The sequence below is a fragment of the Canis lupus genome, chromosome 7 (genome assembly GCF_011100685.1).
Source record: "Canis lupus familiaris isolate Mischka breed German Shepherd chromosome 7, alternate assembly UU_Cfam_GSD_1.0, whole genome shotgun sequence".
In the NCBI taxonomy this organism is placed as follows: domain Eukaryota; kingdom Metazoa; phylum Chordata; class Mammalia; order Carnivora; family Canidae; genus Canis; species Canis lupus.
In genome coordinates this window covers 67191058-67214635 of record NC_049228.1, presented here as the reverse complement: position 1 = coordinate 67214635, position 23578 = coordinate 67191058, and the positions used below count along the sequence as shown (strand labels likewise).

Genomic DNA, 23578 nt, shown 5'->3' with positions numbered 1-23578 from the left:
GAGGTTCCTCAAAAAATTGAAAATAGAGCTACCCTATGACTCAGTCATTGCACTACTGGGGATTTTCCCCAAAAATAGAAATGTAGTGATCTAAAAGGGCACCTACACACCACTGTTTATAGCAGCAGTGTCCGCAATAGCCAAACTATGGAAAGAACCCAGATGTCCATCCACAGATGAATGGATAAAGATGTGGCATATATATACAATACTCAGCCATCAAAAAAATGAAATCTTGCCATTTGCAACAACGTGGATGGAACTAGAGGATATTATGCTAAGCAAAATCAGTCAGTAAAAAAGACAATTATCATATGATCTCACTCGTGGAATTTAAGAAACAAAACAGAGGATCATAGGGGAAAAGTGAAAAAAATAAGACAAAATCAGATGGGGAGACAAACCATAAAAGACTCTTTATCATAGGAAACAAACTGAGGGTTGCTGGAGGGGGGAGGGAGGAAGACATGGTAACTGGGCGATGGGCATTAAAGAGGGCAGGTGATGTAATGACCACTGGGTATTATTATATAAGCTGATGAATCACTGACCTCTACCTCTGAAACCAATAATACATTATATGTTAATTAATTGAATTTAAATAAAATTTAAAAGAAAAATGAAAGTTGCCCAGGGCTACACAGTGGTACAGCCATAATTTAAATCTGGGCTAAGTGACTCCAGAATGTAACCTCTGTGCTGTGGTGCTTTTAGCATCAGCAGTCTGGCAAGACAAACAGTAAGGTTTAGTCTTTTTATTTTGTTTTAATCTCATAATCAAACAGATGTCATTTAAGAGTATTTTTTTCAATTCTCAGTGTTTTATGTTGAAACCTCAGCACACTAAAAATGAAAAAAAAATTTCTCTTAGAAGAAGAAGAAGAAGAAGAAGAAGAAGAAGAAGAAGAAGAAGAAGAAGAAGAAGAAGAAGAAGAAGAAAATGGTGTCAATTCTCTCCAAATTGACCTGTGGATTCAACACAATCCAAACCAAAATTCCAGAGGCTTTTTTTGGATAGAGGTTGACAAGCTAATTCTAAAATCAGAATGTGATATGATGAGAACTGGGTGGTTTTTTTGTTTTTTTTTAAAGATTTTATTTATTTATTCATGAGAGGCAGAGACACAGGTAGAGAGAGAAGCAGGCTCCATGCAGGGAGCCTGACGTGGGACTTGATCCGGGGTCTCCAGGATCAGGCCCTAGGCCAAAGGTGGCACTAAACCACTGAGCCACCCAGGCTGCCCAAACACTGGGTGTTACATGTAACGGATGAATTACCAAACGCTCTCTGAAAATAATGATATTCTATATGTTGGTTAATTGAATTTAAATTTTTTTTTTTTATGATAGTCACAGAGAGAGAGAGAGAGAGAGAGAGAGAGAGAGGCAGAGACACAGGCAGAGGGAGAAGCAGGCTCCATGCACCGGGAGCCCGACGTGGGACTCGATCCCGGGTCTCCAGGATCGCGCCCTGGGCCAAAGGCTGACGCCAAACCGCTGCGCCACCCAGGGATCCCTGGTTAATTGAATTTAAATTAAAAAATAAATTTTAAAAAAATAAATTAAATTAAATTAAATTAAATTAAAAGAAGCTGCTCATTTGACTTGTTACCCCAGTAATATCTTTTTCTATTGTCTTAGCCCTGTATTCTTCTATTCTGTCTAACTTGGGAGCTCAGTGTTGAAACCTTAGTAACTGTTTCCCTCAGTACTCTCTCTCTCCTAGTAACCATATTCTGGGTCAAAAGAGATGGATTTATTTTGCTCCCTTGGGAAGGAAGAATCACTTCCTTGTTAGAGTTCAAGTTAAAAATGGAGTTCTGCATGTCACAGAGCAATGGTTCTTCCAGTAGAGCATCAACAATTACATCCTCAATCCTCTGCCACATTCCCTCACACACATTGTAAGAAAAAAACTACTCAGGACTGGAAGTCAGAGCAGGTACAACGAACATAGCTGAATAGATCAGGGAAGGTCAACCACAGCAGGTGATGAAACTAAGTTTTAGGGGATCCCTGGGTGGCTCAGCAGTTTGGCACATACCTGCCTTCGGCCCAGGGTGTGATCCTGGAGTCCCGGGATCGAATCCCACATCGGGCTCCCTGCATGGAGCCTGCTTCTCCCTCTGCCTGTGTGTGTGTGTGTGTGTGTGTGTGTGTGTGTGTGTGTCTCCCTCTCTCTGTCTCTCATGAATAAATAAAATCTTTTTTAAAAAAAGAAATTAAGTTTTAAATCCAAAAAGGATTTGACTAGTTAAGCAGATAAGAAAGTCATTCCAGAAGATGTATGTAAAAGTTATTAGACATAAAAGGAACTGAAAGTTGCTCAGTCTGATGCAGAGTATGAGGTTATGAGAGGCAAGATGAGAGAAGTATAATATATGACTTTGGAGCCAAAAACTTGACTTTTGATCTCAAGTTCAAATCCTAGCTGTGAAAAGATTTAAGTTCTCGGAGTCTTGGTTTTCTCATTTGCATACAATATTTCAAAAAGGAATAAATGAGATCATGTATATAAAGTATGAAAGACAATGACATATGATGAGCTCAGCATACAGTGACAAAGTATTAATATTCATATGTTTATATATGACCATATATGAATATTGTACCCTTTGCATAAGGCTGACAGATTACTCAAGGCCATATTATTAATAGTTTTGAATGTGGAGCTAATTCAACCAGGCCTTGAAAACTATTTGGAGTCACTCACAGATTTTTAGCTGGGAAAGGATTGATCGTGTTTCTGTTTTTATTAGGGCAGACACTCAAGTACAAGGCAGTGTGCTAAGCACTGTGGGGAGAGTGTTCCAATAAAAATGCTATCTAGATTCCCTATGATTCACTGCCATCGACACTAACAATTTAGTGGAGGGCTAGTGCTGACTTCAAAACAGGAAACTCGTTGCTCTTTTCCATTTACAAAGTGGGTGGAAGGAGGCTGGAGTTGGGTGAAGACACACTGTAGTGGAAAGTCTAACAAGAACCAAGTGGCAGAGACCTCCTCCAGCCCTGAAGGCAAAGTGCTTTTTCTAAGAGGAATTCATAAATATAATCCATGCTAGCAAGGAGGTCACAAACTTCATGAGATAATAACTTCGTAATTGCCCCCAATGTGGGTATGTATCACTTATTTTTTAAACTAATACTAGAGGAACTCCTTTAAAGAAAAATATCATCAAAGGGATCTGCAGCATGGAACTGCTGGATGCTCAGAACTCACAAAAATCAAGTATCCTAATGCAGCACTGTATGTATCATTTTCTGTAATAACTTACTTAAAATTTATATTGACTATGGCAGTTGAAGATCAGTACCAGAATCCACTTCAGACAGGAATACATCTAAACACAAAAAGCTCACTTCTTTTCCACTCAGTTTTTTCACTACACCACTTTGGGGGAAAATATTTCTACACAAATGCTGACCTCTTGTGGTAAGAATCAGTTACTTCAAAGAAAGTATCCAATGAAATTTAAGGTAACGGGCTATTGTGGATAGAAAGAGACAAAGTATGTTAAATGATCATATTTTAATGGCAAACACACACACACACACACACACACACACACAAAACAAAACCCTTCATCTGTAAAATGCCTTTTCCTTGGTGATCCACAGAACTGCTAGTGTTTATACCCAAAGTGGAATAGTTGGATTGAAGGGCATTACATCTTCAATCTTACTAGAATGTCAAAATCTTTTCCAAAATGGTTGGACCAGATTACATTTCCATCAGTTGAAGATACGAGCTCCACTTCCTCAACCACATTTATCAGGCTTTTTAACTCATGCCATTCTGACAGATGAGAAAACACTATCTCAGCATTATTTTACGCATTTCCCTGATTCCTTGTGAGGTTAGAATATTTTCATATTTCCTCTTCTGTATGAATTTCCTGTTTACATCTTTTGCCACTTTTTAAAAGATTTTATTTATTCATGAGAGGCAGAGACATAGGCAGAGGGGGAAGCAGGCTTCCTGCAGGGACCCTGACACAGGACTCAATCTCAGGACCCCAGGATTACAACCTGAGCCAAAGGCAGATGCTCAACCACCGAGCCACCCAGGTGCCCCTATCTTTTGCCATTTTTAACTTGGTGGTTTGCTATTTTTTTATTGATTTTAAGGTTTTCGATATGTTCTAGTCATTAATCACTGGCCATTTGAGTTGTAAATATCTTCTCCACTCTTATTAAGTTCCAACTTTCTATTTTTTATGGTATCTTTTGATGAGCTGAAATTAATTTTAAAGTAGCCAAAATTATCTATCTTTCCCTTTATGGTTTATGTTTTTGTATTTTGAAAAATCCCTCCCTACTCCAAGGTAATCAGGATATTTTTTAAATAATTTAATTTTACATTTCATAATATGTCTTTAGTCCACCTGGATTTTATTTTTGTATAATACAAGGGATCCATTTTTACTTTTTTTTCACATATGGACAACCAATTCTCACAGAATGATTTATCATACAATCTTCCATTTCCCTACAGTGTCTTATAATATGATACAATGAAATGTAGATAAGGTTTCCACATATATGCGGGTCTGTCTGGAGGCTCCTTATAGTCTTTCATTGTTGTGTTTATCTTTTCCTAAACTATTACTATGGTATCTAGTTTCTATGGTTCTAATAAACTGGTATCTGGTGGGGCAATTTTTAATTTTTTCCAGGATTACTGAAGAAGAATTAACAAAGTTATATATATTTAAAGTGTACAATAGGACTTTTTTGTTTTTGTGTAGACTTACAGTATTACATTACTTTCAAGTGTGACATAGTGATTCAACATTTAGATATGTTATGAAATGATCATCATGATAAATCTAGTTGCCATCTGTCACCATACAAAGTTGTTACATATTATTAACTATATTCCCTATGCTGTACATTGAATTCCCATGTCTTTATTATATAACTGGAAGTTGGTGCCTTTTAATCCTTTCCTATATTTTGTCCAGCCGCCACTCTCGTACATTTCCCCTCTGGCAATCATCAGACTGTTTTCTGTATCAGTCTGTTTCTGTTTTGTTTTGCTTAATTGTTTTTTTAAACTCCATATATAAGTGAAATCATACAGTATTTGTCTTTCTCTAACTTACTTCACTTAGCCTAATACCCTCTAGGTCTATCCATGCTGTCATAAATGGCAAAGTTTCATTCTTTTGAATGGCTGAGTAATATTCCACTGCATATATAGATGTATGTGTATGTACAAACACACACACATCTTTTTATATTTATCCATTGATGAATACTTACCTATTGATGAACATATGTCTTGACAATTGTAAATATAGTAATGAACATAGAGGTGCGTATCTTTTTGAATTAGTGTTTGTTTTCTTCAGATGAATACCCAGAAGAATTACTGGATCATATGGTAGTTCCGTCTTTAGTTTTTTTTTTTTAAAGATTTTTATTTATTTATTCATGAGAGAGAGAGAGAGAGAGAGAGAGAGAGAGAGAGAGAGAGAAGCAGGTTCCGTATAGGGAGCCCGACACAGGACTCAATCCCCGGTCTCCAGGATCACCACTGGGCCACCGGGGCTGCCCTGTTGTCCACAGTGGCTACACCATTTTGCATTCCCATGAAGAGTGCCATAAGGGTTCCCTTTTCTCCACATCTTCACCAATACTTATTTCTTTTTTTTAAGATTTTATTTATTTGACAGAGAGAGAGAGAGAGACTGAGAGAGCACAAGCAAGGAAAGCAGCAGGTGGAGGGAAAGGGAGAAGCAGGGAGCCTGATGCAGGGCTCAATACAAGGACCCTGGGATCATGATCTGAGCCAAAGGCAGACACTTAACTGACTGAGCCACCCAACCGCCCACCTTGTTTTTTCATAATGGTCAATTCTGACAAGTGTGAAGTTATATCTCATTGTGGGTTTGATTTGAATTTCCCTGATGATTAGTGACATTAAACATCTGTATGTCTTCTTTAGAGAAATGTCTATGCAGTTCCTCTGTTCAATTTTTAATTGGATTTTTTCATTTTTTACATTGAGTACATGTTTTGATATACATGTACATTTTGAAATGATTACCCCAGTCAAGCTACTTCACATATCTACAATCTCATAAAGTCACCCTTTTTGTGTGTAATGGAAATACTTAAGATCTACTTTCTTAGCAAATTTTAAGTATAGCTCTTTCTTGACCTACAATGAGGTTACATCTTGATAAACCCATAACTTGAAATGCCATAAGTCAAAAAATGCATTTAATATAACTAACTACCAAACATCAGAGCTTAGCCTAGCCTACTTTAAATGTGCTCAGAACACTTATATTAGCCTATAGTTGGGCAAAATCATCTAACACAAAGCCTATTTTATAATAAAGTTGAATATTTCATGTAACTTATTGGATATTATACTGAATATTTCATGTAATTTATTGGATATTATACTGAAAGTGCGACTATTACAATATATTGTAATGGTTGCATGGGTACAGAATGGTTTTAAGTGTGTGGGTTATTTACCCTCCTGATCACGTGGCCACAGTCTACTAGGCTGCCCAGCATCACAAGAATCAGAGAGCATATCCTCAGCCTGGGAAAAGACTGAAATACAAAGTTTGAAGTTCTACTAAATGCATAAATATCACTTTTGCACCATCATAAAGTCAAAAAACCTTATGTCAAATCACTGTAAGTCATGGGATCATCTACATACTATATAGTATTAATAGCTGTAGTCACCATGCTATTCATTAGATCCCCAGGACTTATTCATCTTACAACTGAAAGTCTGTACCGTTTGACCAGTATCTTTCCCTTTCCCCCATGCTCCAGGCCCTGGCAACCACCATTTTACTCTCTGCTTTTATGAGTTTGACTTTTTTAGATTCCACATATACATGAAATCATATGGTATTTGTCTTTCTGTGTCTGGCTTATTTCACTTAGCATAATATCCTCCTTATCACAACAGAATTTACTTTAAGACTGAATTATATTCCATTGTGTGTGTGTATCAATCATATTTACTTTATCCATCATTCACTGACAGTCACTTACGTTGTTTCCATATCTTGGCTACTGTGAACAGTGCAGTAATAAAAATGGGAGTGCAGATATCTCTTTGAGATACTGGTTTAATTTTCTTTAGATACATACCCAAAAGTGGGATTGCTGGATTTTATGGTAGTTCTATTTTTCATGTTTTGAAGAACCTCCATACCATTTTCCACAATGGCTGCACAATTTTGCATTTCCAACAGTGTACAAAGGTTCCTGTTTCTCCACATCCTCAGCAAGACTCATTATCTTTGGACTTTTTGATAATAATCATTCTAACAGTAAATTGAACACCAATAAAAAAAAAAATCATTCTAACAAGTGTGAGGGGATATCCCCACTGAGGTTTTTAAGAAAGATTGTATGTATATATGTACATATCTATATTATCTATGTACATCTATGTTAGAGTGTGCATTCAAGTAGGGGAGGGGCAAAGGGAGAGAGAGAATCAAGCAGACTGTACTGAGTGCCGAGCCTGAAAAGGGGCTCAATCTTAAAATCCTGAGATCATGAACCTGAGCTGACATCAAGAGTCAAACACTTAACCAGTCAGACACCCTACCACTGAGGTTTTGATTTGCACTTCCCTGATGAATAGTGATGTTAAACACCTTTCCATATATCTATTGATCATTTTTATTTCTCCTTTGGATAAATGTCTATTTAGGTTATTTGCCCACTTTTATCTGGAATATTATTTGTTTTTTTGCTGATGAGTTGAGTTCCTTATATATCTTAGATATTGACACCTTATCAGATGTATGGCTTGCAAATATTTTCTACTGTTCCATAAATTGTCTCTTCACTCTTTTGTTCCCTTTGCTGTGCAGAAGCTTTTTAATTTGATGCGCTCCTACTTGTCTATTTTTGCTTTTGTTGCCTGTGGTTTGGAGTTGTATTAAAAAAATCATTGCCTACACAAATGTAATGCCAAGAAGCTTTTTCCTACCCCCTCCCCAGTGATTGCTCTCCCTCTTTCTCTAAAATAATATTTTTTTTAAAAAAAGAAGCTTTTTCCTTATGCTTCCTTCTAGCCATTTTATAGTTTTAGGTCTTGCATTTAAGTCTTTAATCCATTTTGAGTTAATTTTTGTATATGGTGTGAGATAAGGGTCCAATTTCATTCTTCTGCATATGGATATCCAGTTTTCCTAACCCTATCTATTGAAGAGACCATCCTTTCCCCCTTGTGTATCTTGGGCATCCATACACATAAAGATCATTTCACAATATATGCATAGATTCTTTTGGAGACTCTCTATTCTGTTCAATTGGCCTATATGACTGTGATAGTACCAATGCCATATTGTTTTGATTGCTATAACTTCATAATATATTTTGAAAATGTGTACTATTATGTGATGCCCTCTTTTATTTTTCTAAAAGATTTTATTTATTTATACATGAGAGACACAGAGAGAGAGAGAGGCAGAGACACAGGCAGAGGGAGAAGCAGGCTCCACGCAGGGAGCCCGCTGCAAGACCTGATCCTAGGACCCCAGGATCACACCCTGGGCCAAAGGCGGGCACCAAAACGCTGAGCCACCCAGGCATCCCATGTGATACCTTCAATTTTATTCTTGCTCAAGATTGCTTCAGCTACTTGAGGTCTTTTATGGTTCCATATGAATTTTAGGATTTTTTTTCTGCTTCCATGAAAAAGACGTTAGAATTTTGATTAGCATTGCATTGAAGCTGTAGGTCACTTTGAGTAGCACACGTATTAATTTTCCAATCCATGAACATGGGATGTCTTTTCATTTATTTGTGTCTTTTTAATTATCATCAATATTTCTTTCATCTTCTGAGTTGTTTACTCAAAAGTATTAATCCTTTTTCTGTTCTAAATGAAATTTTTTTCTTAATTTCTTTTTCAGGTAGTTCAGTGTTACTGCATTGAAACACAACTGATTTTTGTACATTGATTTTTATATCCTGCAACTTTACTAAAATCATTAGTTCTAGCAGCATTTTTGGTAGAGTCTGAGTTTTCTCTTTTTTTAAAAAAAAAGGATTTTATTTATTTATTCATGATAGACATAGAGGGTGTGCGGGCAGAGACACAGGCAGAGGGAGAAGCAGGCTCCATGCCAGGAGCCCAATGTGGGACTTGATCCCGGGTCCCCAGGATCATGTCCTGGGCCAAAGGCAGGCGCTAAACCGCTGAGCCACCCAGGGATCTCCATGGTAGAGTCTTTTGAGTTTTCTATATACAAAGTCATGTCATTTGCAACAGAAACAATCTTACTTACTCCTTTCCAATTTGAGTGCCTCTTATCTCCTTTTTCTTTCCCAATTGCTCTGGGTAAGACTTCCAGTACTATACTGCATAGGAATGGTGAGAGTAGGCATTGTTAGGAATGGTCATTGAGAAACAACGATCACTGGTAGATCTGTGAGCTGGACAGTAATTGCCCTTGGAATGTGGATTCTGCTTGCCTTTCCCACTCCTAGACACTGCCCCAAGGACACAGCCTTGTGATAGTGATGTGATATTGAGACCATCTGCATGGTTTATGTGACTAAAACCAGTTAGGGCCTCTGTATAAACTTTTAAGACTTGACAGGCAGGTGCAGAGATCTACTCCTCTTTCAGCCACCAAAGGTAAACCTCGGATGTATGTTGCCTGCTTATTAAACCTGCCATACCAATCTGAAGTGGCCTGTCTCTTTCTTTGGTTTCTCTCTGCCCTCCATGTATAAGGGCCAGTTTCAAAGTATACCTGGGAAGTTCCTAAGCAGCTTGTGAACCAACAATTAGTGAGCCAGACAGGAAACCAAAGAAATGGGCCTTGGGAAAGAGGAATTCATGGAGAAAATCCTAAGTTGGCTGTCGACCTCTCTGTAGGTGGACTACCATGTGAGTGCAGGGACACCACAAAAATACTTTAATTATTTTAATTAAATGCTTTAATGAGCTAGTTTGAGAAACTGCACACAGCTCACTGCAGCAAAGTAGGGAAACATGGCTGCCATGGTGGGTTGGCCTCTACTACGTGCAATTAAGCTGGCCACCATGCCCAACTAGATGCTGAAGCTTAAGTTAGAAAGTTAGAAGAGCTAAGGTTAGAGAAGGAAGTGCAAGTGTCCACTGGTCTGCTAGCTTTAGGGCTAGCAGACAAAATAGAAGATCAGGGTAATAAGTTGGAGACTATATTTTTTAAGAGTTTATTTATTTATTCATGACAGACAGAGAGAGAGTGAGTGAGAGAGAGAGAGAGAAAGGCAGAGGGACACAGGCAGAGGGAGAAGCAGGCTCCAGGCAGGGAGCCTGATGTGGGACTCAATCCCGGGTCTCCAGGATCACACCCTGGGCTGAAGGTGGTGCTAAACCACTGGGCCACAGGGGCTGCCCTGGAGACTATTTTATAAGTATTTTTGAAAAGTTAGGAAGGCACAAGGTGCTTTGGATAAAGCCTGATTTGGATGCTAAGAGGCAGAATCTCTGCAAAAATTATGAGGAGGAAGATGTGGTGATTGATGGACTCACGCCCAAGCCAACTGACCCCTAGTATAAAGGAAAATTTTAAATAGCAATGACCAAAAAACTCTTAGAAGAAAACTTATATTATTTCTCTGTCCCTTGAGGTCATAAATCTTATTTCTTTGAAATGTAAACCTCAGTAGAGAAGCAAAACACTGCCCAGGGTTAAAAAGAAAAAAAAGAGACAGAAAAGGTTAAAAAGGTTAAAAGAAGAAAAAAGTATTTTAATACCAAAAGTATACTGGTGGAAAATTACAATTTGGTGTTCTCTCCACTAAAAGGACAAAGTTTTCTGAGATTGTCTGCTCTTAATAAGAAATTGGAAAAAAGGTTTTTATCTTTGATGTAATCTACCATAAAAAAAACAAAGATTCTGTGTTTTGCCTTTATCAGGTCTTTGACTACTTAAGAAAACGGAGTCTCTCCATTAAAAGAGCTACACTTTATATAACTATGCACATCTGAATGCATTAAAGCTCATGGAAAGCATTGTCAAATAAGAAACGATGCTAAAGTTTCTTTCTTATTTGTACAAAATTCCTAAAAATCTGATATGTCCTGGTACAATGTTATCAGTCATAATTTTACAATGTATATCACAGCAATAACCAAAATTCCTTGTCAATTACATTAAAATGAATTTTCATCTTACACATTCTGCTAATGTGTCATCTTTATTTAAATCACAGGACACAAGGAAATAACCCTAGGTGATCTGACCCTCTGGCTTAGAGAATAAATAAGTCCTGGTGAAAAAAAAAAATTGTCACTGATTAAAAAAATTATTGTCTTATTCTGTTTTCTCTTAAATATGCCTATATTGTTGCTGAGGCAACTGCCCCTAATGCAGCTGGATAGCCACATCCAGGCCAGTGAAACCCCTTGCTGACTGCTCAAGGCCCACTGCAGAAGAAGGGGGCATGTGAGATTATAAAAGCCAATCACAAGGGGTAGAGTGTTGCGGGGGGCGGGTGTCATCGAGATGACCTAACAGTCAGTTGATCCCTGAGCTGGACCTGACAATCAGAGGCTCCTTGCCCTCTCCCCTGTCCATGGAATGTGCATTCTGCTTGGCTTCCCTTCTCCCTGAGGTTGCCCCAAGAGCATAGCCTCATGATAGTGATGTGATGTTAAGACTAACTGGACAGTATATGTGACTGAACCCAGTTAAGGCCTTTATATAAACTTTTAAGATTCAGTGGGCAAGTATGGAGATCTACATTCTTGCTGCCATCCAAGTCAAGCTTCATACATAAGTTCCCTTCCTTAGTAAACCCACCACCTACCAATCTGGAGTGGCCTGCCTCTTTCTTCAGTCTTTTCCTGCCCTCTGCATGTGGGGTCCATTTTCAGTTTATAACTCGGAAGCTCCTGAGGACCCTGTGAACCAGCATTTTTGTCTTGTTCCTGAGCTTAGAGGAAAAGCTGTCAGTATGATAGCTGTGGGCTTTCCGTATATGACCTTTATTATGTTGAGGTAAATTCCTTCTATACCTAATTTGTTAAGAGTTTTTATCATGAAAGGAATTTAATTTTTTCTGCATCTATTGAAATTATCACATAATTGTTATCATTCTATTAAGGTGGTGCGTTTATTACATTTATTGATTTGCATATGTTTATATCCTTGCATTCCAGGAATAAATCTCACTTACTCGTGGGGTATAATCCTTTTAATGCTATTGAATTTGGCTTGCTAGTATTTTGTGGAGCATTTTTATGCATTTTATGCAATATCCTTCATCAAGGATATTGACCTGTAGTTTCCTTTCTTGCAGGTCTTCCTCTGGCTTTTGTATCAAGGTAATGTTGACCTCATTTGGAAGTATTACCTTCTCTTCAATTATTTGGAAGAGTTTAAGGCTTGGCATTAATTCTTTAAATGTTTGATAGAATTCACCAGTAAAGCCATCTGGTCGTAGGCTTCTGCTTATTGGGAGGTTTTTGATTTACTAAATTTAATCTCCTTACTAATTACAGGTTTGACCAGGCTTTATTTCTTCATAATTCATTCTTTTTTTTTTTTAAGATTTTATGTATTTATTCATGAGAGACACACACAGAGAGAGGCAGAGAGACAGGCAGAGGGAGAAGCAGGCCCATGCTGGGAGCCCGACGTGGGACTCGATCCCAGGACTCCAAGATCACACCCTGGGTGGAAGGTGGCACTAAACCACTGAGCCACCTGGGCTGCCCTTTTCATGATTCATTCTTGGTATGTTGTTTCTAGTATTTTACTCATTTCTTATAGGTTATCAAGTATGGTGGTATATAATTGTTCATAGTAGTCTCATGATCCTTTTCATTCCTGTGACATCAATTGCAACATCTTCTCTTTCATTAATTTTTGAGTCTGTTTTTTTTTTTTTATCTAGCTAAAGGTTTGTCAACTGTATCTTTTCAAAAAAACAACTTAGTTTCATTTCTTTTCTATTGTTTTTCTACTCTCTTTTTCACTGAATTTCAAAGTTATTTTTGTACATAACGAAAGGTAGAGGCCAAGGTTCTTTTTTTCCTCAAGTGAATATTCAATTCTCTAGCACTATCTATTAAAAAGATCCTCCTTTTCCAGAACACGTTGAGTGGCTCAGTTGCTTAACAAGCATTGGACTCTTGGTTTTGGCTCAGGTCATGATCTTAGGGTCGTGGAATCAGGCCCCGCATTGGGCTCCATGCTTGGCAGGGAATCTGTTTGAGATTCTCTCCCTCTTCTTCTGTACCTCCCACTCCCTGCTTGCTTGCTCTCACTCTCTCAACTGAATAAATAAAATCTTTAAAAAAGAAAGATTTTCCTTTTCGGGATCCCTGTGTGGCTCAGCGGTTTGGCGCCTGCCTTTGGCCCAGGGCATGATCCTGGAGTCCGGGATCAAGTCCCACGTCAGGCTCCCGGCATGGAGCCTGCTTCTCCCTCCTCCTGTGTCTCTGCCTCTCTCTCTCTCTCTCTCTCTCTCTATTTCTATCATAAATAAATACATAAATCTTAAAAAAAGAAAGATTTTTCTTTTCTAAATTGAATTCTATTTATACTTTTATTAAAAATTAAGTGACCTTGGGGCAGCCTGGGTGGCTCAGCGGTTTAGCGCTGCCTTCAGCCCAGGGTCTGATCCTGGAGACCTGGGATCCAGTCCCATGTTGGGCTCCCTGCATGGAGCCTGCTTCTCCCTCTGCCTGTGTCTCTGCTTCTCTCTCTCTCTCTCTCTCTCATGAATAAATAAATAAAATCTTTTAAAAAAATCAAGTGACCAACTGTTTAAATCTATTTTTGGACTCTCTTTTGTTCCTTTGGTCTACTTTTTTATCCTTATTATTTTATTGACATTATTACAATAGCTTTATATAAAATCTCCAAATTTGGTAGCCCTCTTTGCTCTTCTTCAAACTTCAACTGTTTAAATCTATTTTTGGACTCTCTTTTGTTCCTTTGGTCTACTTTTTTATCCTTATTATTTTATTGACATTATTACAATAGCTTTATATAAAATCTCCAAATTTGGTAGCTCCTCTTTGCTCTTCTTCAAAATTATCTTAGCTACTTTAAGTCCTTTGCAGGTCTTTGTAAATTTTAAAATTTGCTTGCCAATTTCTACAAAATGCTTGCTGGAATTTTTTATTAAGATTTTATTGAATTTATACGTCAATTATATGTATTGAATTTATACGTCAAGAAATGACACCTTTTCAGTATTGAATATTCAAATCCATCAACATCATTCATTTTTTCACTTATTCATGTCTTCTTTATCTCAGAAATGTTTTAAAATTCTTTTACATTTTATATTAAATTCATTCCTAGGCATTTGATGTGGTTTATCTTATTAAAATGATATTTAAACTTTATTTTCCAAAATTTTAGAATTACTACAAACAAAACACAGATCTTATAACCTGTTACCTTGTCAAACTTAAGTACTAATAGTTCATTTTTATATGCTTTTTTATGCCTTTGAATTTCCTACATAAAAAAAAATATGCCATTTCCAAATAGACACCTTTATTTCTTCCTGTTGAATTCTTGTCTTTTGTTGTTTTTTGTGTTAATACATTGGCTAGGGCCTTCATTACAATGTTGAATAAAAGTGATGAATGTGGGGACGCCTGGGTGGCTCAGTGGTTAAGCGTCTGCCTTTGGCTCAGAGCATAATCCTAGAGCCCCAGAATCAAGTACCACATGGGGCTTCCTGCATGGAGCCTGCTTCTCCCTCTGCCTATGTCTCTGCCTCTCTCTCTGGTCTTTCATGAATAAATAAAATCTTTAAAAAAAAAAGTTAAAAAAAAAAGTGATGAATGTGAACATCATTATCTTCCAGATTTTAGGGGCAAAGATTTCAATATTTTACCAGTATTATGTTACCTTAAGATTTTTTAAGATACCTTTCATCAGATTGAAAAATTCCTTTTTATTTCTACTTTGTTGATTTTTTTTAAAAATTATGAATGGATGTTAAGTTTTATCACTTTTCCTGTATCTATAAAGATGCTTATATTTTTTCTCCTTTATTCTGGTAACACGGTGAATTACATAGATTTCAAATATTAAACCAAACTTATATTCCTGATATAAACCTTACTTGTTCATGACATACTCACCTTTTGATGTATTGTTGGATTTTTTTCTTTTGGGATTTTTATACCTAAGTTCATAAGGGACATTAGTCCAAAATTTTATTTTCTTATACTTTTAAGACTGTGAAATCAGAATTATGCTAGGCTTAAAAAACAAGTTGGTAAATGTCTATTCATGGTTTACTCTCTAAAAAACCTTGTGTAAAATTAATATTATTTCTTCTATAATAGAATTTACCAGTGGAGCCATCTAGACCTGGAGTTTGCTCTCTGGAAATTTTTTTTTAAAGATTTTATTTGTTTATTCATGATAGACATAGGGAAAGAGAGAGAGAGAGAGAGAGAAGCAGAGACACAGGCAGAGGGAGAAACAGGCTCCATGCTGGGAGCCCGACGCGGGACTTGATCCTGGGACTCCAGGATCGTGCCCTGGGCCAAAGGCAGGTGCTAAACTGCTGAGCCACCCAGGGATCTCCCTCTGGAAATGTTTTTACTAAACATTCAATTTCTTTAAAATAGTTGTATTCTATGTCCTATTTCTTTGTCAGTTTTGGTAAATTGTGTGTCACAAAAGGTAAGGAAGAACAGGTATCACTTTTCCTCTTCTCTGGAAACTAGAGCATGAACACAAGAGCTGAGTATAGCCAATCGGATACTCCCAGTCATGATCTCAAAACTAGAGGAAGAGGTTTTAGGACTCGAGGTGATACAGAACAGCTGTGGCAGCATGGTGTGGTGATGGGTGTTGAGTGATGTGATGGCAAGTGTCCATGGACCACAGAAACCAGGAGTAGAGCCAAGCCATTGGAGATGGCATTAGCAAGGGCATCATTAAGACCGATGGTATGTCTTGCTTCCATTGAGGCTTGCCCAAACTTTAACCTTTGTTGTATTAGCTTCCTGATACCCTCCCAAAAACTTACTTTACTTACAAACACTAACCACAGTAGATTTCCCTACTGTTTATAAAGGAGAACTCTAATGATAGCCATATTTTTCAGACACAGAAAAATAATTTCAAAGACTTACTGCTAGCCTGGCCCGGTCATATGCCCACCATTGTTTTGTCTATTACAAGAATGGGGTGAAAGGGGGTGGGAATGGCAAGTGAGGAGTGGAACAGCCCCTGAAATAGCTCTTATGACTGAGCAATTTTGACCTTCACTTATAAACATGAATACATTATGAGATATCACCACTAACATGAAGGAAATCAGATGCTCCATAGTGGAAGCAAGGTGGACAATGAAAGCAAATGACTCACCTTTGAAACAATTTATGGAAAAACAGAGAACTTTTAAAACAAACTTTTGTGCGTTCAATGAGATTCCAGGCTATAGTATACCATATAGAGGAGAATGAAACTCCAGTGAAGTACAGAGTCCTGAACAATCCAGTCCTGTCCATTTCTCCAACCTTACTGTCTAATGCTTTCCATCGTGCTCCCATGCCTTCTTTCAGGTCTCAAATATGCTAACAACCTCCTTCCTAACACAAGCCACTGCACACACTGTACCTTCTCCTTGGAATGTTTTCTTGCTTTCCCCTGCCAAATCCCACTCTCTCAAATACAACAACTAATGCCTTTCTATCCCTTAAGTTTTAACTTACATGATTCCCTCAGAGAAGTCTTTTCTAACAATTCTATTTACATACTGCCCAAGCACAGTCTGCCTGAGTCTCACACTCCTTTGATTCTGAGTGACCATGGGGGCTAAGTTACTTCAGCACCATTCAAGTTCTTCACCTGTAACCTGGGACTAATAAAGAGTAAATCTCTTAAGTTTGCTGGGAAGATTAAAGGAGTTCACACATGTAAAGCACTTAGGATTTCATTGTGTGATAAATGCTATGCAGGAATTTATAGCATTGCTTGAGTGCTGTTGTGCTTAAATTCTGTTATATTTTTATTTATTTATTTTTAAAAAATCTGCTCTCCCACAGAACAAAAGCTTCCTGAGGGCAATAACTCTTCTGTTTCATACAAAGTGCCAGGTTCATATTTACTGTTGAGAATAAACAAATGAAAATATTTTCCAAAAATGAATGAATAAAACATTATTATATGAATACCCTAGGATACTGTGGTGGCCCTGAAAATGCTCAACTCAGATCTTTTTGCTGTAGGGAGCACAAATGACCAACAGCCCTAGCAGCTAGCCTCTGGATCCACCACAGTGGCATGGAGGCCAAACTTACTGAGAGCTGCTTCTAGTCAATAACTGAGCATGGCAAGGTCCTAGTTCAGGCTCATTCTGGAAAACTGCAAGACTCTTCTGACAAGAAATTTGACTTTACTTGTCCTCATTGGCAAAGTCAGACCTATATTGGAGCTGCACTTCACTCAGAAACTTCCTACCTCACCCTCTTCCCTTCCCTCCTTCCTTCTACAGGTATCAAGTCCATGTTGTGGTCCATGGGCTTTTCTGTCTGCCCCTGCTCCCTTCATAATAAACTCTTGCACACTAATCCCATGCTGGTGTCTGCTTCTTAGTAAACCCAAACTTAACAGTCAGAACCTTCAGAACATAACCTGAAGTAAGAATTTGTGGGCAAATCATTTAGGTGCTGCCAGGAGAAGCTTAAGTAAGGGAAGGAGAAAGAGTATTAGGACAGGAGAGAGGAACAAACCAAGCAATGGCACAATTTCAGGCAAATTCTCTACCTAACTCTGTAGGGAGGCTGGACTTATCAGTCATCTATTCATCCATTTCTGTGACTTCTATTCTCACCTCATCTGTGTGGTTCAACCAAGCTTACCACATAGGATTTTACAATGTACACTAGATAATATTTACAGTACTTAGAACTTAATAAAATATAATACTAGATATATAATCCAGTAATATTGTACTTGTGCCTGGTAGGTAGTAGACAATGTGTATTAAATGACTAGCACAATATTAACAATATAAAATGCTTGAAAACTGCCACCACCTTATAAAAATACAGTAGCCACACATACTTTTCATATAATTCCCCTTTTGCCAAAAAAATTAAGTTCCAAATACATACAATGTGCCATCTGTCTTCCATTTTTATTCTTTGAAGTTTTACTCCACTCCAAATGCAGGAGTCTCATTTTGTTTGCTCAACTTTTCCTCTCAAACATCAGTTCTCTATTTCAATCCATTCAAGTTAGAGAGAGAAAGAGAGAGAGATGCCTGGGGCCCAAAACCTGAACCAGCAAAAGCTCTAATGGATCCTCATGTAGCGGTGAGCACAGAACAAAAAGTTTCCTTAGGCCTAGACTACAGGATAAAGACCAGAACAAAAAAAGCTAAGCTGTCTGCTTGGTCCTCTTCTGTCATCAAGCCAATGGTAACGTGAATCCCAGTGAAAGGACACCAAAGAAAAGAATAGTGATGTGAATGCTTAGAACTTACCTAAACCACCAAGCCTAGAATTCTCATTGGAGGGTATTTGCTAAGAGAGGTAGTCCCTGGTCCACTTTACCTCACCAGGAAAAACAGGTGTTCAAAAACTATTAGTGAAGTTGTTATGTGCCATTGGATGTCTGCCTTTTGAGTGTTATTACATACTTTTGAAGACCCCTAATGTTTTGTCATAACAATGTGATCCTCACCCTTATCTGACTGTAAGGCAATAATTTATGGGACAATAATGGTCTATGGTTTGATAATGATTCAGAATTAAGACTTGAGAAAAATACAGGCTCTGGGATTAAAGCTAGGCCCAAATCCCAAATTAGCTTTCTCTAGCCAAGTGAGCTAGGACAGCTGAACTTGTTTCCTCACTGTTATATAACTATATGCAATACTGTTGTAAGGAATAGAAATAGAAGAAAGTGTCATAAGGAGGTACTCAGTAAAACTTGAGCATTATTCATGACAATATAACAGTGTAATGAGCACAAAATTTGGAATCAAAACTCTTGGTCTTATTTTGCTGATTGCCTCTATCACGAACCCTCTCTTTGAGTTTGTTTCCTCATGGATGGAATAACTGTAGGATAATTGTATTGTAGGTAATATTACACACCTCAAAATATCATATAGAGGACCAAATGAGATACCTCATGTTGAGTGCATTTGGAATTATAAACATTAATTAACATGATCTAAATGCTAAAATATTTTTACTATAGTGATTTTTGGTGCACACCTTTCAAAAACTGCATTCTCTACTTCTTGGCCTTAGTGAATATAATCTTCAGTTCTCAAGATCATGCCAATGCTTTTGATGTTTTTGCCCTTTTTAAGTTATCTAGTAGCAGACTGCTGCCTTTTTAAAAAAACGGGTTGCTTTTCAAGTTTTCATTGTGGTACAACATACATAAAATTTAGTATTTTAATTATTTTAAGCATATAATTCATTGTTGTGCAATCATTATGACTATCCATCTCCAGAACTTTGTCATCCCAAGCTAAAATCCGCACTCATCAAATATAACTCCCCATTGTCACCTGATGATTACCTTTCTTTCCCTACTCTTTTATCTGATGTTGCTTTGCTAATTAGCAGGAAAACAGTTCATTTTTCTCCTTCACGCCAAAATATACTGCCAGTAATAACTTTCTATAAAAGCCATTTTTCAAAAAAGATTTTATTTATTTGACAAAGTGGGAGAGAGAACATAAGCAGGGGGAATGGCAGGCTCCAGGACTCTGGGATCATGACCTGAGTCAAAGGCAGACAGTTAACCATACTGAACCACCCAGGTGCTCCCATAAAAGCCATTTTTAAACCTGTAACATTTTTTGGCCTCAAACATTAATACAATCTAGTTCCAGCTAAACTCTTCAGCTCTATTTCTGTGCAGAACCCAATGTTATAGTCAAAATAAATGGCTATCTTTGTGCCTTCTCCCTTCCACACTTCTGCTCATACCATTCCTTCCATTGGGAAGGTTTCTCCTATTCACTCTTTGCCAGGTCCAGTTTTCAAGGACCAGCTCATAGTCTATCTTCTCCACAAAGGCTCCTTGACCACCAAATATGGTATTGATTCTCTCTTTTGGTCGCTTATGGTAGCTATGATCTAAATTGCTCATGACAGAAATTGTAAACTGTAATTATTATTTTTTTAAGGTTTTATTTATTTATTCATGAGAGACATAGATAGAGGGAGAGGCAGACTCCATCCAAGGAGCCAAACGTGGGACTCGATCCTGGGACTCCAGGATCACACCCTGGGCAGAAGGCAGGCGCTAAACTGCTGAGCCACCCAGGGATTCCTCACTGAAATTATTTATGTCAACTAGAGATCCCCAAAAAAGAATTATGCTGTGTTATTCTGCTCATTCAATAATTTGTTCAAATATTTATTATTCATTTAACAAATACTGTCCACAATATACAAAGTGCCTAATGGATGTTTGCAGAATTAAAAAAGAGAATTCTAATTCTAAGTCACTGGGCTTTGGTGAATGAGTCAAGAAACCTTACGTTGGGTTCTTATAAAAAAAAAAAAAAAGAAAAATTATTACTTTTTTATTTATTCATGAGAGACACACAGACAGAGAGGCGGAGACATGGCAGAGGGAGAAGCAGGCTCCCCGTGAGGAAGCCCAACGTGGGACTCAATTCCGGAGCCCTGAGCCACCCAGGCGTCCCCAGAAAAATTATTTACTTCTTAGGTCTTAGCTGTGCTCCAGTTAATAATAATCTGTAATATAATAATAATCTTATTACATCAGCTACCTATTAAATCAGTTAATACCAGGTTTGGGTTTTGTTGTTTTTGTTTTTGTTTTTTTCCAGCCGATTTGGAATTTAAGTCATACACTCAAACTTGAATGATTCAGTTGATTCCTAAACAAGATTGTAATGCTTCAGGTAGCCACCACTGTCTGACAATTCCAACTTATGGGCAAAACTATGCAAAGTTATCTTTTGGTTAAGCTTCCTGTATTCTTATTAGATGCCAATGAAGGGAGAAGGTATACATGGGAGGGAACAGTACTGAGTGTTCCGGTCGGTGCTGCTTTCTCCGCAGCATGATTCCAACCGACAAAGTTAGTGCCGCTTGGCGTCTCCCTGGCCACGCCTCTCCAGTGAGGCGACAGGGGAGGAAACTGCTGAGGAGAAAGCGTTTTTTGTAACGGGTGCCGCCCGTTTGCAAATGAGCGCCGAGAACTGCAAATTCTCGGCAGAGGCCTCTCTATGCAGAAAAGTCAACGGACACTAAGATACTGACTGACAAGGAGGGGCGGCCCGGGTGGCTCAGCGGTTTAGCGCCGCCGTCAGCCCAGGGCGTGATCCTGGAGTCCCGGGATCGAGTCCCACGTCGGGCTCCCTTCGTGGAGCCTGCTTCTCCCTCTGCCTGGGTCTCTCATGAATAAACAAGTAAGATCTTAAAAAAAAAAAAAAAACTGACAATGATACTCCTAGTCCCATAGAAGCCACATTTGCTTTCATTATTTCATTTGTGCTTTTCCACAGTCCTGTAAAACGGGCATTATTTCTACTTCACGGAAGAGGGAACTGCTCCTAAGCTACAGGGTCCGTGGACTAACTACTCAGCAAGGCAGCAGCTAAGAGCACTCCCTCGGCGAGAATGACTGCCGTCCGGGGCTCACAGGCACCGCCCCCACTTCACCCGCCAGGGGCACCCCCGGATGACCCACCTGCCCTGGATTCCCAGGCCGAGGTGACCTTCCCGCGCGACTCAGTAAGCCTGACTGGCCGCCATTCGCCCAGCTTCCCCAGAGCCGGAAAATCACCGCAGGTGCGCGCGAGGGCCTAGTCCCCGCCAGGCAGCACCACGCCGACAGGGCCAGGACGCCCCTATGCCGTCACCCCGAGGGCGCTCCACGAATCCGGACCGAGCACGCTGTGGCTGACTCAGCCCCGCCAACGGCCGGCCGAACTGTCACCAGCGAGGCTCCCGGCCGCCAGCGGGCCTAGCCCTCGGCTCACAGGCCGCTCTAGCCGCGCTCGGACAGCGCGATCTCGCTGCTCCCGCCTGACGTCATCGGCGGGCGCCGCAGCGCGGTGGCGGGCACGCGCAGCCGGGAAGATGTCTCCGACGCCGCCGCTCTTCAGTTTGCCCGAAGCGCGGACGCGGTTCACGGTTAGTGGGCTGTGGGAGGGTGCGGCTCTGACCTGGCTCTATCTTTTTCCTCCTCTCCCAGAAAATACTCGAATTTTGCCCTGGAGTAAGGCGGGAACTGAGGTGTGTGCCCCGCGGTGTCGGCTCCCGGCCCCGTCGGGGGCGGGGAGGTGGGAAAGACGCATTACTTGTCTCTTCCGTGCGTCCCGTGCTGTCCGCCTCCGTCCTCCTGTCGGCAGGTCTCTGAACCTCGCGGTCTGGGCGCCTTTGTGCCCCGCGTGGAGGGCTCATCCGCACACGACCTCCGGTGCGGTCGAGCTCTTCCGCAGTGCTCGCTTAGCCGGACAGGTGTCTCCAAAATTGCTTACGGGTGAGGGCGGGAGTGATCTTAGCCCAGGGGACTGGCTCGCGCTCCGCCTCCTCAGCTGCCAAGTCGTGGATCTCGGTCGCTTATTCACCAGCCTTTAGCCTTCCGTATCTCGCTCCCAAGAGATTAACGAGATCCTAAGTAGGAAAAGGCAGAGAGATCAGCTTGGGGATTGTTGCTGGATGTCATTTTATACTTACACAGTTTGGAAGAGTAGTTTGAGCATTTGGGGAAAGCCTTACAGAGCGTTTTCATGTTAGCGTATTTAACTCTTTGAATAGCACTGTGAAGTAGGCAAAGTTCTATTAAAGCCTGGTAGATGAGCTGGAAATTGAGATCACACCCCCTCCCCCCAAAAAAAGTAAGGTGATGTACTTCGCTCGTGTTTCTGACGTCAGACCCAGTGTTCATTTTACGTTGCCCATCAGAGCATGAAGAACCCTGTTCTGAGTTGCTTGCCTGTATTTGTTTTTAGCATTTGCGCCAATATTTCAAGTTATGATTCAACTACTTGAATAGTTAACTGTGCTTACCTAGTTTTAGTGACGCCAGAATAAAGAGTTTTCTTGTGTGCACATTATTTTTTTATCCCATGCAAAGAGCGTTCGTTTGTTAACCAAGTAATATCTCGTTTATGTCTTCAGAATCGTTTTCTTTCTGTGTATTTTTCTGCAATCCCTGGTGCTCTGAAATTCTGCTAAGAGTAATTGTTAGAAATATCCAATATGGGGACACCTGGGTGGCTCAGCGGTTGAGCGTCTGCCTTCGGCTCAGGGCGTGATCCCCGCGTTTGGGATCGAGTCCTACATTGGACTCCCTGTGAGGAGCCTGTTTCTCTCTCTGCCTGTGTCTCTGCCCCTCTCTCTGTGTCTCTCATGAATAAATAAATAAAATCTAAAAAAAAAAAAAAAAGAAATACCGAATATACTAGTCCTGGAGGGGACCATTTAATTTGAGATCATCTAGTCCCGTGCTTCTTAAGGTGTAATGTACAGTGGAATCACCTGGAGATCTTGTTAAATGTAGATTCTGGTGTAGTAGGTCTGAAATAGAGCCTGAAAGTCTGTATTTCTAAGTTCCCAGGCATCTACAACAGCTTGCTTGCTTATTTATTT

The 23578-nt window shown here is 39.4% G+C and overlaps 1 protein-coding gene and 1 long non-coding RNA gene across 2 annotated transcripts in view; one reads left to right on the top strand and one right to left on the bottom strand.

The window, feature by feature from the left end:
- LOC119872605 overlaps nucleotides 1-21992 on the bottom strand; it is a 77774-nt gene extending 55782 nt beyond the window's left edge. The window contains exon 1 of the long non-coding RNA XR_005362583.1: nucleotides 21672-21992. This is a non-coding gene — a long non-coding RNA (uncharacterized LOC119872605). The remainder of the gene's footprint in view (nucleotides 1-21671) is intronic.
- The window catches only part of THOC1 (THO complex 1), a 54641-nt gene continuing 53032 nt past the window's right edge, over nucleotides 21970-23578 (top strand). Inside the window, exon 1 of the mRNA XM_038543697.1 lies at nucleotides 21970-22117. Coding sequence (XP_038399625.1) covers nucleotides 22064-22117 — 54 coding nt within the window. The 5' untranslated portion in view covers nucleotides 21970-22063. The remainder of the gene's footprint in view (nucleotides 22118-23578) is intronic.